Source organism: Rhyacophila brunnea, unplaced genomic scaffold (assembly GCF_057557595.1).
Source record: "Rhyacophila brunnea isolate RB1 unplaced genomic scaffold, BYU_Rbru_1.0 scaffold_20, whole genome shotgun sequence".
Lineage (NCBI taxonomy): Eukaryota > Metazoa > Arthropoda > Insecta > Trichoptera > Rhyacophilidae > Rhyacophila > Rhyacophila brunnea.
In genome coordinates, this window is record NW_028232860.1 from 31160438 (window position 1) to 31178861 (window position 18424).

Here is an 18424-nt window from a genome sequence, read left to right on the forward strand (position 1 = left end):
TCTTGATGTAAAAAAATGCAACAATTACGAATACCGCAATGTGGCATGGAATGTGTAAAAGCTTTATCCAACCTTACAACTGAGATGTTATTATCTATACTCATTTTAGAGCATAGACAATAACGAGACGGAAACGTCAGAACACAGTTGTCGAAGCGAGTTTCAAAAATGTAGACGTTACGAAACGCTCAGCTTTACCTTAAAATATCAAATGTAAAAGTATCATTATAAACCTGTACGTGTAAATCAAAGATTACAATGCTTTCGTATTATCCTGCCGTGTATTATCACCAGTGTAATTAATGTGCTATATATAAAATACCAAACGATATAAATACCCACACGTGTTACCTTAATAAAGACCTATATAATATCACACATTTAAACGCAACAACTGAATATAATATTATATTAATGGGGGAAAGATGACCACTTCAAACACTCCCGAATAAATAATTTTCAATTCAATGGAGAAAACTAATCACTATAATAATTGTATCGCATAATCTTCTCCGTGTGCAGGTTAAGACGGAATAAATATAAGCCAAGCCGAGTAGTATGCAATGTTTTTTTTATTAATAAAACAAAATAAGAATAATATTTTATAGTTTGATAATAATGGTTGGCAATCACTACTGACGTATTTTGTAGACAGCGTTCTACACAAAATGTCACCAAAGTACAAGTTTAAATGTTACCCTTTCGTAAGTCGCACAGTTATGTTATACAAGGCGAGCTGATTCAAATAATATTATGTGAAAACAAAGCAAAAAGTATCTCTTCGTCCCTCGTTTTATTGCGAAAATGGTTACGTATTTTATTCACAATGTGCTTCACAAGCAAAAGTCAAAATTAATAGAAAGCTGTTCCTTTCCTTTCTATTTCATGATAATATTATAAAATACTATACAGCTAACTGACAGAAAGAATAAGACAAATAAAATACCTAAGTGATATTTAGTGAGCTATGTAAATTAAAACTACAGTTTTCATATTTGAAAAATATAATGTTCACAAGTTTCTTAAAAAAAGTGTTGTTATTAGTATAAAACATTTTAGAATATTTTTCGAAAATGGAAACTGATGTTTTAGTTTCCAGAGCCCTTAAAAATATTTTGAATAAACAACGTTCATATAATATTGTGATAATTACGTAATATATTTTTCTTGATTTATCTGTCTGTAACGCAGTGCAACACAATACAGCACACACACACTCGTATTAAACGAATCGACAATAATTTTGACATCAATGATAATTATTATTATTCTTCTTCTTCGTCCATATCCGCCGCTTAGATGAAGCATATTATAAAGACCACGAGGCGCCTCCAAGAATCCCTATCGCTTCTTCAATAATTAAATCAATCCGTATGTTCACGCCATTTTGCAGCACGGAGTCGTCAAAGCAAATCATAATAATAATTTATTTTAGTACCGATCATCAACTGCAGCAGTTTTGCACTTTATTTATCAAGTACGTAGTTAAAAATATGAAAACTTTTAAGCTATAAAACATTTTACTACTTACCATGATAATATCAGTATATAAAAACTCAAAATAGAATTAAATTAGTGTTATTGGTGGTTTAAATTTTAATACAGTTTATACGTGGATAAAATATTATTATATACTTAATACGTTTTTAAAAACATTTATATATATAAATAATTTATTTCTATTCGCATGTATCGAATAAAATATAATTTAATTATAAAATTTAGAGAGATCCGGTTTCCTTATATGGGTTAAAGTCTGTACCTCAGAGTAATAATAAAGAGAGATTGGCTATTTTTCGGAAAAATTAAGCCGTGTTTCTTGCATATAACCTACAGTAGAACCTCAATTTTATTATTATGAATTATGAAATGTTATCCCATCATGTTGTTTCTCAGTACGGCTACCAAATTTAAACACAACACTAAATTAGGTAACTAAAAATAATTACCACTAACATTTTTTATTTAACACAGAAATAATAAATTTCAGCAACACATGCTTGCAATTTTTTAATGAATGTAGTTCTTCAGATCAATATTTACCGGTGACGTTTACAAAAATATTTAATTCAGCCATAGAAATTTTAACTCATTGCGGAGATATAAGCATGACGAATGCTTTCTCACTTGCACTTATGGTTCGAATTTATTCTGGCCTTGGTATTTATAGCTAAACCTATTTATGATACTATTATTTTTTCACTGATAAACAAACAAGGCTCAAACACTTTTATAAATGTATTTTATTTGAACGCATATAATTTTAAAATACCTCAGTGAAATGTTTTTGAATAAAAGACGGGACAAGAATCCACGTTCACTGGATGCGTGCCAATGTAATCTACCAACTTACTAAGCTATGTGCGTCTTATCTAATTACGAAGAAATTAACTAGCATCTTTTGGATTTTTGTAGCGTTAAACAAATTGCTGTAATTTTGGCAGTCGGCTTTTGTATTTTAAATCAACATATCAATTACCCAAATATTATTATGTTTTCCATAAAAAAATATGACATTCTCAAAAATTGTGAATTATTGTTCATTAAATAAATAAAATATTATATTTGGTTGATGCTTTCCTACAATTTTTAATTGAAGTCTATTTTTAACCATATCTGTTATTATGAAAGCACTCTTTCGTTGTATTAAAAATTGTGTAAAAAGTAGAAAAAATAAAATAATAACTTAATTATTTATAAAATTCTTTATACCTTATATCTATTATGTTAAAATTTAATAGTGGATCTAGATATTATCAAAAATAAACAATAAGTTATATAAATTCTGATATTTACTGAAAACTTTTTATTATATTCATAAATTAAATTGAACAAATTTATTTAGCAACGTGTAAAATTATTTTCAATAAATCACAGTACTTCCGTGAGAAATGTTTATAATATTAACTATTAATTTCGGAGCTACACTGAAATCTGTAGCCCACCTTCTGTCAGTGACAAGCATTAATTAACAAAGACATTTAATTATGAAACTTTGACCAAGGTCAGAGGTTTAACTCCAAGGTTTAATACTAAGAAAATTTTCAAACGGGCGGGTCTTTGTCAAATGAAAGTTCAAAATTGTTATTGGTTATAATTGAAAGACATTTTTAGCCTCCATTTTATACGAAGGTAGACTTAATTTGATAAATATTTTAAATTCATATATTAGTGAGTACGTATGACCCATCAAAACAATATCAGCTAAATGAGGCTGGTAGAGTTAATAGTACTATTATTAAAAAGGAATTTATTAATACATTCTTAAATATTGTGAATTATTAAATGTAAAAAAAATCAAATTTAATATAAACCAGCACATACACCTACGTCACTATCGTACGTAAGAAAATACACTATATTAGCACAGTGCATTGTTTCTTTTTATCATGGTTTTAAAGTTGCAAACGATCTGTTTCAAATTTTAATATTAGTTTATAGCTTAAAAATATGTCCACATAAATATCCGAAGTCAAATTAACACAAAATATAGTTACGCATTTTCTGAAAACTACGTGGTTGGACCAATTATTGTGGCCCTCATTCCTTTTTTCCTACCTCAAATCAAAAATCCCAGTTATTGTTGCAAGACCAGGCGACCACCAGTCATTGGTCATGAGTCGACCGTGAATGTAAGTTACATTCAGTTACCTCATTTAGCATTAAGCCGTCGTTAACCGAATAGTGACTCATCCAAAACGCATTTGTTCGACCTTTGTTGGGTAAAATCCGATACGGTTTGAGCGAACGCCGCATCTATCATCCATCCTAAACCTGTTATCATTATTTATGCCAAAACCCAAATGAAACCGTTAGGGTGACATTTCGAACGGTCCGTTTACCACTGCGTGAGTGCGTGAACACCGAACCAGCTCCGTCATACAAGGTCAGTGTCTGGCATTCTGTTGAACCCTCCCCTAGATCCCGAATCCACAAGCATTTTCAAATTACAGTCCACTGTAAAAAGCGCAACCACTGTGTGTTTGAGTCAATTATTATGACAGCCCAAATGCAATACAAAATACTTATCTACCCCCCCACCATTATTATTTGTGCGCCAGGCATACTACTAAGTACTAAAAATGAAGTCATTGTACAACATAAGTGACATAAACACCTGTTTATCTGTTACCAGTAGAGACATCAATACCAGCATAAGTTTTGAGCGTCAATCGCTGCGACACAGGGTGACTCATCAAGAAGTTATCATGCGACCTTCGTTACCGCTAACGTCGCGTCTATCATCTACTATAAACTCGTCTTCATCCTAAGACAGTGTAACCGCGAGAGTAATAGTACCATTGGATGAGTGCGGGGATAGGAGCATGTCCAGCGTACCAGCCTTAGCAACATTAAAGTTTAAACCTGGAATCTCTGTATAACCACCCCACCCCCAGCATCCAAATCATCTCTTTCTACAGTCCACTAAAAAGTGCTACCACTTTGTACTATACTCATGTTTTGATTATATATAACACATTCAATTTATCTATTAATTTAATTCACTTCTAGCCAACTCAATCGACAATACGGTTTCGTTCTGAACATACATTTTGCTATATTATAATCTTTTGGTGGGTGATTTTTTTTTTATTTTTTCTCTTTTTCTGTACGCTGGGATTTTCCACATCATTTCCTCGTCTGAAAAACTCGTGCGGATATCGAGACACTATTTTCCCTTTTGTGATTTGCATTTTCTCGGGGGAAATCCCGGGAAACGGATTGCGAGAAAAGGCAGAAATGAGAGTTGGTCGTTCGACTGACGCGACCTCTCGCGACTCAATAGGCGGCCTTTGTACTTTTAATCCTTATGTATAAAATCCGCTGTCAACCTTATATTAAGTAATATTATACAATAAAATTATAGGTCACAATTTCGACCTTTATTAAATTGAAATTTTATTGAATACATTTATGTAATTTTGTCTCCCATCTATCATATTTATCTAAGCATGAATTAAGATCAAACTTTAACCGTGTATTCAGAACCAGCACAATCACATTTTGATTAATTTTATTTATATAATGTAAGCTTTAAGAATATGGGTCAGTGAAAAATTGAACCAATTGCAAGATATTAAAACAAAAATAATTACAAGATAAAAAGAACTTTTTATAAACAACGTTCAATATAAACTTGACATGACTAGCTTAAACGATCAAAAAAATTTGTACTTGATAGAAATAATACTGAAATGTCATTTTGACATGTCATATTGATTTCCATAGTAATGCACGTATATATTAATAATTTAGTTGCTAGGACCCAGACTCCTAGCAACCAATAATGGTGTCGAAATAACATTTTATACAAAACAAAATTAACTTAAAATGAATTCAATTCTACTTAAAGATGGCCAAAAGTAATTAAAATGCATCGGCGTCGTGTTTTGGTATACCTATTATATTTATTAAATTAATAATAATTCTGATACCGGAAAGTTCTTTTCTCAAAATGAAATTCGCTTCCTAAATACTAAAGATTTCAATCTTGTTTAATTTAACTATACATTATCCAATTTATGGATTTAAGTATGCAAGGCTTATTTTCGAAATATCTGTATCATGTATGTCATTAACTAATTGGGCGAATCTGAAATAAATGTAGAATGCCAAAGCGTGTGAAATATTCTACTGTACGTCAAATTCAGAGATACTTATAGCTATCTTATCTTATCAGTAGACCAGAGGTCCTTATTTGATTAAATTTCATACAATTAAGCTCCATTTTTTAAAGAAGATTTTTCTACACCTTTGGTTTTAACGAAAAAACGTTTATTTTACACCCTCTAATCGACTAGTCTAAAAAATGTACAATTTAATTCAACTGAACTCAATTGTAACCGTTTTTTAATTGATTGGTAGAGCTTTTTAAGTGGACTGTAGTTATTTTAAGGGAAGATGAGGAGATCGGATCTACGGGTAGGGACGATGGAACAGAGTGGCAGACACTGACCTTTGTGATGATGTATGATGGCTCCGTGGTCTGGTTTCAACTTTCGCTCGCGCGGTATAGTTGTTTTGGGTCACTCGGTTTGTACACCCCGCACTTTGTGACGCAGTTTTATGGATTATATGTGAGGATGTATAAATGATGATGATAGTTTATGAATGAGTCTGTTCTATTGAGTCAATCACTTAAGTTACAGAAAACTATTAGAAGCCCGCACGCGTCGGCTGTCGAGATGCAACCGAATATTCTTTGTAACACCGTCTCTCCTGACCCATAATTTCTTATTGATTGTCTGGTGACAATAACACTGGGGATTAGGAGGTGGGTGAGGACATAAAGAGTGGAATGGGAACATAAATGGCCCAACCATTGATTATAACATAAAAATACATTTACAACAAATGTATAAGAGCAATCTATATTTAACATCTTAATACTTAACTTAACCTAACAATACTGTAGGTTCTAATGAATTTAAGTTTTGTAGTATTCTATTTGAGACGTTTTTTGCTACCCGGGTTTCGCCTTTCAGTATCTTCAGGCGCTATATGCACTCACCAAAAGACAAACGTAGAGTTACGACTAGGTTAGAGTTAACTGTATTTGTTGTCAGTGTCTATTTGCCTTTTGGGGAGTGCACATAGTGCCTGAAGATGCCGAAAGGCGAAACCCGGGACGCGAAAAACGATTCAAATGGAATAGTATAAAACATAAATCCATTAGAATTTTAAATTTGAATTCCATCAAGTACCTTTGGTTGATAGTAGGATTAATATTACTGTAGGTATTATTTCATAAAAGTAAAACAGAATTATATATATCTATGAAAGAGCAAAATCAAAAAAGCAAAGGACTGGTTTACAATAAATAAAAATATATAGGATACTTGCAAGTATTATTTTTAAAACAAAATGTCAATATTTTATTGAATTTTAATCAAATATTATTCTTTTATTGTGAAGTTTTTACTTTCTATTGGAAATATTTAAATAATTTATATAATATTATTTATTCATTGTTCGAAATCAGTGAAACTTATTTCAAAGTTGGTGCAAAGTTATTAAAAGTGTAGGACAATTATTTTAATGTAGCCTGGAGGCAGAACATAAAGTTAACGTTTTTCTTGGAACATCTTTTGGGGAACAAAGACATGAAACAAAAAGCTATGGGGTTGGAATTATGTACGTGTGTAATTAATACCTTCAACAACAAACATTGCCGTATCATTTTTAACTTATTGAAGTTATACTTATTTTGGCGCGTTTGGGAAATTAGATCAGAGTGTAGTTTTGGCGTGTGACATGTAACACATATTTAAATTTTTTCACACGAAAAAAAACGCACTCGATTGGATTCGAACCACCGATTGTTTGGTTATCAGCCGAACGCACTACCTTTACGCCACAGTATAATATTATAGTTTAGAATTGTTCCGTTTCCTATGCAGCAAATTTATTATTGTCGGCCATTTGCAATTCCTTACGTGAACAAACGATTAAACGTCAGTTAGTAATTATAAGTTAAAGTGTATAGAAATAAACCAACGGCGTTCCAATAAGCGGTCCTTTTTCTTGAGTGTGTAATTTAACAAGATAAATAAGGGCTAGTCAAAGTATCTAGTTTATCACAAGTTTTGTTTTTGTTTCGTTACGCCAAAGAAGTATAATTTCAAACGCGCGTACTTAGTACACACACCGTTTTTTTTATATTTGTGTGTATTAAAGAATTGGTTATGTTTTCAACAAATAAACTATGTTTTTAAATTTGTCCGTATAAATGGCTGTAATAACAGATATTTTGTATTAATTGATGTTGGCCATGTGGAAAAAATTAAACAAGCGCTTTAAGGTCATTCAATTTCGAAAAATATGTTCAAAAATGTCGTCAACTTCTGAAAAAACCCGTTGTTATTATAACTATTGTATTAATGAATATTATTTTTATAATTCTCTTGCAGGATCCGGAATACATGTCCCAGCCACGTAAAGCGTTTTTTCGTAATTATTTCAATCACCGAAGGGTTTCGTGTCTGCTCACGAACTGGAGTATTTTTAACGCGGTCGTACCAATGTACTTGCAAGATTCGGCGGAGACGTCAATTATTCTCAAAGCTCAAAAGTCGAGACCAATGATGATTGGTAAGATCCCACGCGTGCGTTTAGTCTTCACAGAATACAGCCTTGATCTTTATGCAACTTCAAGTTGAATGCATCCTCTCCACGCCCATTTGGATTCCAAGTTCCAAGTAAAACTGAGGTGCTAGTATTTTAACCTGATCACCAGCTCGATGGACAAAACGGAAACCCGTAGAGAAGTGTCAACGTCAATTCATGCAGCACTGCATATAATTTTGTTCTTTGCAGCATTCAGATGAAAACCTCTATCATTCTGGTTCGTGACGAGTCTGTTCACGGTTACCTCCAACAGTTCGATCGTCAAGTCAAATATGACAACGTCATCTGTGTACTATAAATCGCAGTCTTTCTTTGCTTACTTCATCTGCGTCATCATAATGTAAAGATATTCCACTGTCAAGGAGAACCGTCTTACGCATTATGAAAACCATCATGATGATACAAATAAAAAGACCAAGTACACGGCCTTGCTTGACTACTGACGTAATTTCAAAGAGTTCAGATAATTTTCAAGGTGCTGTCACGCGGCACTCGGAAATTGGTATAGAAAGAACTGTATGAATATTATTGGCTTTAATTTAATAACGAAAAATATATCTACGTATGTAATTTAAAAACAATTATATAGATACTACTTACTAGATATATTATACACACTTAAAAAAATATAAAGAATATTACATTCTCAAATCGTGTAAATTATTGCTTTAAAGAGTTGGAGCTTAATAAAATAAATAGTTTATTAATAACAAAGAATTCCACAACTTAAATATAATTAATATTATCAGCACATAATTAATTAACAGCTCTTCAAAGCTTAATCGCTCCGCAATCCTCGTTATATATTATGCAATAAAAATCTCTTCCCATAATAAATCATAATTCGATATTTTACCAACTATCCCTTTTTTGACATCCTTTTTTTACTACCCCTATAGTAATGACAAAAATCATAACATGCCATTAACTTTTTATAATTTTTGTACCTTTTACATTACTTTTCATACGGCATTATTTATTTCTTCTTAACACTGTTTTAATACAATTTCTTTTTTAAATGTCATGTTGTGAACGTCTTAAATTTATAATTTGTAATGTTTATCGTGGTAACATGTAAGTTGTACTTATGCAGTTCATTGTGGGACGCTTATTCGTGCGCCGCAGTACGTGAAACATGAGTTCGTATAACATTTTATCAAATGACGAGTTCTTCGTTGAACATTTCACCGTGGAATACATTTGTACGTATCTTACAAAATGCGGCGATAGTTTGCAAATAGTGTTCCAATTAGATTAACTCTAACCTAACCTAACCTAGTATAGACATCTCATAAAATTCGCCACATGTTGTAGCATACGTACAAATACTCCACGGTGAAATGTTCAACGAAGAACTCGTCATTTGATTAAATGTTACACGAACTCATGTTTCACGTACTGCGGCGCACGAATAAGTGTCTTGCGGTGAACTGTTTACGTACAAATTTCCGGATATGGTTTACCGTATATTAAAAAAAACTCACACCTGAGTTTTGTACTTAGGTTTGAGTTTATTCTTACGATGGTAGCGCGGTTTAAGCGTCGGCCTATAGCGACGTGGGTTTCAGGTTATAATCCTGGGTTTGGCAAGTACACATATTGTTTTTCAATTTGTGTATGAGTCAGAGTATGGATCTAATAGTTTGAATAAGTGTCTGACATCCATTTCTCGTAAAAACAAAATTTGTTAATACAGACCTCCACTATGCGGAGGCCCATATAATCTAATTAAGATCGGACATGGTCGGAAAAATAATTTGTAAACTACACCATGTGCCGTAAAACCATCATTCATGTCGTGAATACAAAGTGACTGTCATTTAAAAATGTATCATAAACAACCACCAAGTTAACATTGCAATAGTTATTTTCTTTGTATTGTCTAGTTCACTACAGTATGAATTTCTTCATAAGCTTAAGCAGATCTCTCTGCATCAAAGAAAACATTTCAGATAACTTTCATGTAAATTCCGATGCTCATAATAATAATAATTTTCATAAATTTCGAATATTAGAAATAACTTCGGGCATTATTGTTTGTTCGTTTGAAGTTTGGCAAAAACTTCTCCAAAGTAGTTTGTTGATTTAATTCATGAGGTAAATTTGACAGAGTTGAACAGATGGAACCCTCCCACACAATTACGATTTAAATTATGAATATGATCTTTAATTTATTTTAATTTATTTAAATAACTTCTACGAATCGCAGAGATATATGGACCGTAAAATAAACCTTACTTTATTTTATACAACACTTGTATACTTTTCCACTTACTGGTTTAATTGTAACACTTGTATATTACTTTGTGCAGTTTATTAATTTGTACTATGCCCAGATGTCCATCATCCAATTTTCCAGCCATTTGATTGTCCTAAACTCAAGTTAATGGTATGAACCTGTTCGTTTTTCAATGTTAGTTTCAACATTGTATATAGTCTTAGTCAAGTAAATAAAATGTAAAGAAACCCCTGCGTGAAACGATCAAGATCTAATTGTTGAGTCAATGAAAAGTATAAAATACATTGATGTTCGAAGCGATTCCATTTAAAAAATCCTTATTTCCATGAATATAATCAATATTAGATTAGTTATGAGTCTTTGAGAATAAATAACTGATGATACTCTATTATACTTAAGTAGATACCTAGTTTTCAAAAGAAAAAAACTGTATACGGGCTCAAAATGGACCAGAGCGCAGAACTGGCTCATAAAATCTCTCAGAGTATTGCTTGGTATCATGTTCCGGTTAAAGAATTATTAAAAAATAATTAAATTCACTTACATTATACATAATAATATGCTTATTGACGGATGTTTCAATTTCAATTTATTTATTTATTTTTAACATATTATACATACAAAAAATATTAATTAGATAGGTACAAGGAAGTTCACCGGATGAGTTAAGTAGACCCTATTTTAAGCATTTATAAAACAACTCTTACATATACTCATTCTCACGTAGTTGGAATATATCAACACCCGAAGCAATTTCATTGGACATAGTTATCGCCATATGTTTGTATGTATGACAAGATTACTAGTAGAACCAAATCGGTATGGCACGTTTTTAAGTGCGTGAATAGTATCTTTGAACACGACTTTCTATTTTTCTTGAAACGTAAAGAATTCAACCGATGTGTGACCAATAAATATCAATACAGACCAAAGTAAGCAATGCAATTAATAGTGGTGGTAATGGGTTAGACATATCGCTAAGTAGGTGGACTAAGTAGTCACAAAGTGGAGCTTAAAATTGTTGTATTGATTAACTCACTAAGTTTACTGGAGAAAAGTGAAGAAAACTAAGGAAACCATTGACTAATCGTGAATCAACACTAAAATATAATAATTATAACGATAATCAGAAAATTAATCTTTTTTGTTGGTTCCATTCAGCAAAACAACTTCAAATTTATCGGTTACCGATTGTAGTCTAATCCAATATAGAGAAAACTTTTGAAAACTCGAATTCATCCCGTTTTATTATTGAGATAATAAATATATTTTAAAATTGGGTAGCGTAACGAAAAAGAGACTTTTGAAAGTCATCTAGCTTGGGTATAAATAATGTTTGCATATTTTTAGCAATCACTTTTAAACCTAGATCGTAATATTAGGTATATTTTTTGTTTGTTTTTTTTAATTGATCTAGATATATCATAATTATTATTTACTTACCTTTGTATTTATATATATAGACACATAATCCGTTTCTAACTCTAAATATATAAATTATCAGTAGCAACCCATGATATTGTTATTTCAATTTGCCAACTTACAAAATGGTAATTAGTTTATGTTAATAACTAATTAACCACATTAACAATATTCAAGAATTATCGGTAAGCGTATTAATGTTACAAGTTCATAAGGCTTTTGTTAAATTTTAGTTTAGAAGATGTTACGTCTTGCGTGGTGATTGGTGACTGACATTTTGAGCTCAGACATAATAAATCAACACCAAAACATCTAGTACTACTTTCATCATTGCGGTAGAGCCATAATATTATATACCTTTATCATTGGCGGCGTCTTGCCATCTCATGGACAAAAATATTTACTTCATGGAACGGCCCAAAAGAGAAACGCTATAGAGGAAGACCCCATGTGAGATGGCAAGACGACATCATAAAAACAGCGGGCCCAAATTGGCTACAAATAGCCAAAAACAGAGTCCAGTGGGACTCTTTGGAGGAGGCCTTCACCCGAAAAGGGGTTCTTATAAACCAAACAAACTAATTAGATATCATTGTTTAATTTATAAACAATATCTAATACTCGTAGTATTATATACAAAATAAAAAATCTTAATATATATATATATATTTTGTATTATACAAAAATAATTATAATTAATTTTATATAAACTAAAAAATAAGTAGATAATACAATCATAGATATATATATATATATATATATAATAGATATATTCATAGGTTATATATATATATATTCATTAGATAATATAGTCAATTAACTGTCATTTACTTTTGTTTGTAAGAAATAAAAAGGCTTTTTATTTTATATTATTATTATTTTTTATTTTAGCATTGGCGGTGATGCTTGTGAAACTGTGGATTCTTTTGTTCATCTAGACTTCCTTGTCATAATCAGTCATAACACGAGAAATGAAATAAAACGCCAGATCACCTTCGCCAACTGGTGCGGTGCTATTTTGGTATCCACAAGCTTCTAAAAAATAAAGCACTCCCAAGAAAAACCAAAACAACCTTCTATAAAACTCTCATGCGCCCAGTATACCCATATGGATCAGAATTATGGGCGTTCAGAAACACGATTAGAGAAATATGGATATATTTCAGAGGAGATTTTTGAGAAGAATCTTCGAAGCCATTCAAAAAAGTGTCATTTGGATGTCAAGGTATAATGACGAACTGAACACACTTTATGAGGGCGAAAACATCACGTGCCATATAAAAATTCAAACACTGCGTTAGATCGACCACATGCATGTACTGCCGAAATATATATCGGTGAGGTGGGCTATGTGTGCAATCTTCGATGGAAAGAAAAGACCTGGACGGTTGAAACTGAGATGGCTGGACTGCGCCATTGCGCTGGAGGAAGTTTTTGAAAGAAGCCAAGACCTATCAAGGGTTTTAGTACCATATATGATGAGTAGAGTCGTATCATGTTTATTCAAATCTTTATAAAGCAACGTCCACCAAAACTCATTACCACACAAATGAAATATATTATTACCCAAAGAGATTTGGTTGAACAAAGTTATTATCTATCTTCCTAATAATTGGCATCAGTAATGACAAGATAATTGTTTACCCCAGAATAATAAACAACTTGTTTTAAGTTGTTTAGAGGTTCATTCAGTTAAAAACTATAATAGTATAAAATAAATGTCCGAGTTCTCATATTTAATACTAACATTAGTATCTGCAGGGTGAACGTCAGCCATACAGATTTTTTTACGTTAAGTGGTTGTTAGTGATTTTCTAATCAAACTGATGCTCTTTTAAGACCAATAATGCCACATATATATTTTTTTGTTAAATATATTTTAAAAACTTAATTTAATAAACTAATGGTGTTAATCCCATAATATATAAAGAATCCATTCTCATTTTTCTCTGAAAGCTCGATCGTATAAAAATTAAATAATTACAAGATAAAAAGAACTTTTTCTATACCACATTTTTAAATTTTCTGTTGAATCATATAAACTTGACAATTATATATATTAATAATTTAGGACAAATAAGGCAATTGTCAACAAATCATTTTTTTGCTATTTTGCAACAAACAAACAAACAAATATAGAATACTGAAATGTCATTTTTTATTTCCATAGTAACGCACGTATATATTAATAATTTAGTTGCTATGACCATCTCCTTAGAAACCAATAATAGTGGAGTGGATTACGGATTTCTTCCGAAATAACTTTTCATACAAAACAGAGTTAACTTAAAATAAATTCAATTCTAGTTAAATATGGCTAAAAGTATTAAAAGAATGCTTTGGCATCGTGTTCTGATATATTCTAAAACTTTCAAATGTCTAGCTAGTCGGTAAGTTAGTTAAAAATCGATTGCAAGATTTGTACTGGATAAACAACCACCGGACAAACAAAAATACGAGCTAACAAAAACGCGGTAAAATATCGTACGTTGCAAGTTACAACAGTTTCCGTCATTGGTCACAATTGACCTGCACTAAAATTTAGATGTAAACAAAACAAATAAATTTCTGTATAAGTAATAAAACGACAAGTCACAAGGATCATATTAATTAAAGGAAACATCAATTTATTACACAACAGTTACAGTAAAGTTGTTATTTTATGTTTCAATCATGTTTATTAAAAATTATTTTTTTCCAAGCGTATATAAGTAGGAAGCTACGAGCTGAAAAAGGTTTGAGAGACACTGCTCGAAAGGCCCACGCTGGAGTATTGGCATAGAGCGGTATACAGAATCCAATATTTTGATCTTAAGGATAAGTTGCCGAAAAGGATGACTTAACTATAGACTGTACTGACTATAGAGTTAAGGAATCCTTAACCATAGACTACTTTTGTTATGAATACGCCCCCTTCTGTATTACCATTTACAGCTGCTGTGAAAATAAATTTGCGTGTCTATAAAACAGTCCATAAACTCAAATTCATTTAACAATTTATCTCAATATGGATATAGATAGTGTTAATTCGTTTGGCATATTGTAGTTGCAGAATATTATTTTACTTTTTATACGCCAGCCCGGAGAAATACAAGATGCCAGACAGAATGACACTTGGCGCTAGTGTTACCATGTTAAAATAAATATCTTGCGGTGCCTGTGGAATCATATATAATGACTGATAACGAAAACATAAGAGTATTATAATTAAATAATAATTTTGTCATATTTTTGTCATCGTTTAACAATTACAAAATAATTTACCTAAACTATAGAAAAGAGAATTTTTAAATATGGTATTATTTTCAATAGAAAAAACAAACGAAGCTTTAAGACGAGGTGAACCATAGACAACATATTATGATCCTAAGGACAATGTTTCTGCATAGTGTTTTCTGCTAAGGAAATTTTAGTCATGACAAATGTTTCTGCAGTCCATTTAAAGTGAAAGTGTAAAGTGTATAAAAACGAATGGTGTATAACTATGTAATGTAAAATTATAAATGGGTAAACTAATTTATTTTCCTTTTCTTCTTTTCAGTGCCACCTCAGAAAATCGTCTTGACGGACGAAGCAGGGGTCGAGAAAACATCTGTAGTCGGTCCTTTCATTGAGGGTGGACGACTCATGCTGCGGTGTGATGTTTATGGAGGTGAGTTTATAATATTATGTTTTTTATATTTAACTTCACTGAGCACAGTTTGATAATTATCATACATTAATTAGAGAAAAATATACTTAACCAAACGCAGATATTATTTTCTTGTGCATTTTTACAATTTTATGAGTATTACAGATACTCACTTTAGGAGTATCAGGTTTCAAGCTGAAATTATTGCAATATCATTATAAGAATATCATGTTTAAGCCTAGTACTGAAAAACGATGCTATCTTTCTCCAGATTCCTAATCAAATGAAATATAATAATATATTATTTTAATTGAAACAAATATAAAGAAAACATTTAGGGGAAAGAAAAACCAAATCAAAACTATTAAAAGGATAGGTACCTATATGCATTTAAATTTCAGAATAAATATAATTTATTTTGTTGTGTATTCAAATCCAACTACACTATTTATTTTTCACCACGACTTTATGCGCCGAGGTTTACCAATTTTTTTTTGTATTAATTTTAACTTATGAGTGATGTTTTACTCTGGCAACTTTGTTATTTAATATCTCAATTATGTAATTTCAATTGGGATTTTATGACGTTAATAATCCATTAATATAACTAACTATAATCATCGTTTTTTTGAGATGAAATATCTTGGCGATAGCTGGTGGTAAAATAAATTTAATTGGTATACTATATAAAACGGAGAAATAGAGCATAAGTATTTAAATAAACCATTTCTTTTATTTAACGAATAATTAAGACGGTACTTCAGAGAAACGGCAAATAATTTTCAATTATAGGTGTGACGAAATTTTGGACTGGCTAGCAATCGGAGAGCCAAAGTCGAGCTGTGAACACGTCAATTTGTTTTGTGATTGCGACGAGCGAATTAATTCTTAAATCGTGTAAAGATGACCAAAAAACGTTACCCATTTACTTGAAAAAGAAAACATGTCCAATGAATATATTATTATTATTAGTAATAGAACAATAAACATAACATTAAATGGACGCATGTTGACTTTTTATGACAAATTATGTTTTGTTCTGCACGCGTCATTTGCACAATCTTCGCGTCGCGTAGTCACGATCGTTTTAGACCGTGCCCCAGCTGAAGTATAGCCTTAAAAATATTTTGAGAATGTAACGTTCACTTTATTGAACATACATATTTTCAAAATACCTCAGATATATACCCACTAGAAAAAAACATATTTGAATAAATACGATGCTCGACGGGATTTGAACCCGTATAACCACTGGTATCGCGCCAACTGTACATTAACCAATTATGCTACGAGCCTCCTATCTAATTAAGACCATTTCAACTAGTAGGTCATAATTACATGAATTGCTTATCAAATTAAAATCCCGTCGAGCATCGTATTTTTTTTAAATATTATTTTTTCTAGTGGGTATAATATACTCATTTAATAAGGTCTGAGGTGTATACCAGTTATGTAATATGTTCAATAAGTATTTTAATATGTTTTTTCAAACGACCGATAACTTAACTTAGGTGTAATACCACGTGCACGAACTTAGTTAAATGTCTTACTTATGTCTTATGTTGAATTACAAATCATTAAAACATGAAAATATCCTGACGATATCTATTTCACAAATATTGCAATTTTGTTTTAATTTAAAAAATATCGTAGCTATTAAATCGAAACATTTTGTTCTTGCAACTTGGGCTGTGACTTTTAATATCTTGATATAATTTCTATGAAAGCAAGCTTAAAGTAATCTCGTGTCTGGCAAAGAGAGATCACGCGAGACCTAAGCCACCATTTCACTCGTCTTGCGAGCAACTATCTTGCTTAACGTGGAACTTACTTAAACTTTACGCAAAGATGTTCCGTGTCTCTCTCGTATCACAAATCAGCTGACATCAACCTGGAGATTGCAAGAAGAAACTTTTAACCTTATAAGTAAACTTATTTTCATTTCCAGTGGGTCTATTCTATGCTTATCGACCGCTAAAGTGATAAAGTGATAAATATTATCAAACTTAGGGTAGGTTTGTATCAAAATATTAGCACTTATTGTAACAATTACACGAAGTTGGTTTTTATTGTTGCAATAAGTGCTATATTTTAACAGCACCTATCTTACTGCTGTTAAAATATCGCACTTATTGCAACAATAAAAACCATCTTCGTGTAATTGTTACAATAAGTGCTAATATTTTGATACAAACCTACCCTAAGTTTGATACTGTTTATCAATTTAGTGTTCGATAAGTATAGAATAGACCCACTGGTCAGTTCTTTATATTCTCTTTTGGATATAGACATTTTTCTTGCTACACACACTGCATATTAACATATTATATAAGTTAAAATAATTTATAACTGAAAACAAAACTAGGATATACATAATCTTAAAAACACTCATAAGAAAATATATGCAACAGAAAAAATCGAAAATAGTAAGACACCCGGCAGGAATCGACCTTCCGTCTCTTACGTATCGCGCCCTGTGCATTACCACTATGGTACGACTACCATGCTTAATTGGAATAAATTTTAACTATTAGCCGTTTTAATACCTGCTCATAAGCGCTCTTCAAATTGAGTTAGAATAAGTTATGTTCAATAATTAGAATGGTAAATTCTTCAAATCTCGTGAATTATTCGTTGAATAAAAAAATAGTTATTTAAAATTATTGGCAAGTTCAAGTGAGTTACGACAGAAAATATTGGAGTGATCCGTGACGTCGGTTAGTAATTAAAGTAATAAATGCTTTAATTTAGAATACAAAACCGATCACCGGAGAGCGCTTATGAGCAGGTATTAAAAAGGCCAATAGTTAAAACTTGTCGCAACTAACGGCCCACGTGCTCAGCGTATGTCAAAATGGAGGCTTTATGCTATTTTCAGAGCGTAACCCTGGACATTCTTTTAATGGTGTAGATAATCTATTTATATAATTTTGAAGCCTTATTATCCTTTATATTTATTTTAAACATTTGATGGCTGCATAAAGTATTTTTATTACTTAAAATAG

The 18424-nt window shown here is 31.4% G+C and overlaps 1 protein-coding gene across 1 annotated transcript in view; it reads left to right on the forward strand.

Annotated features, from left to right (window-relative positions):
- Positions 1 to 18424, forward strand: part of LOC147071519 (adhesion molecule nephrin-like) — a 488003-nt gene that overhangs the window by 279155 nt on the left and 190424 nt on the right. The window contains exon 4 of the mRNA XM_085947963.1: positions 15330 to 15440. Coding sequence (XP_085804089.1) covers positions 15330 to 15440 — 111 coding nt within the window. The remainder of the gene's footprint in view (positions 1 to 15329; positions 15441 to 18424) is intronic.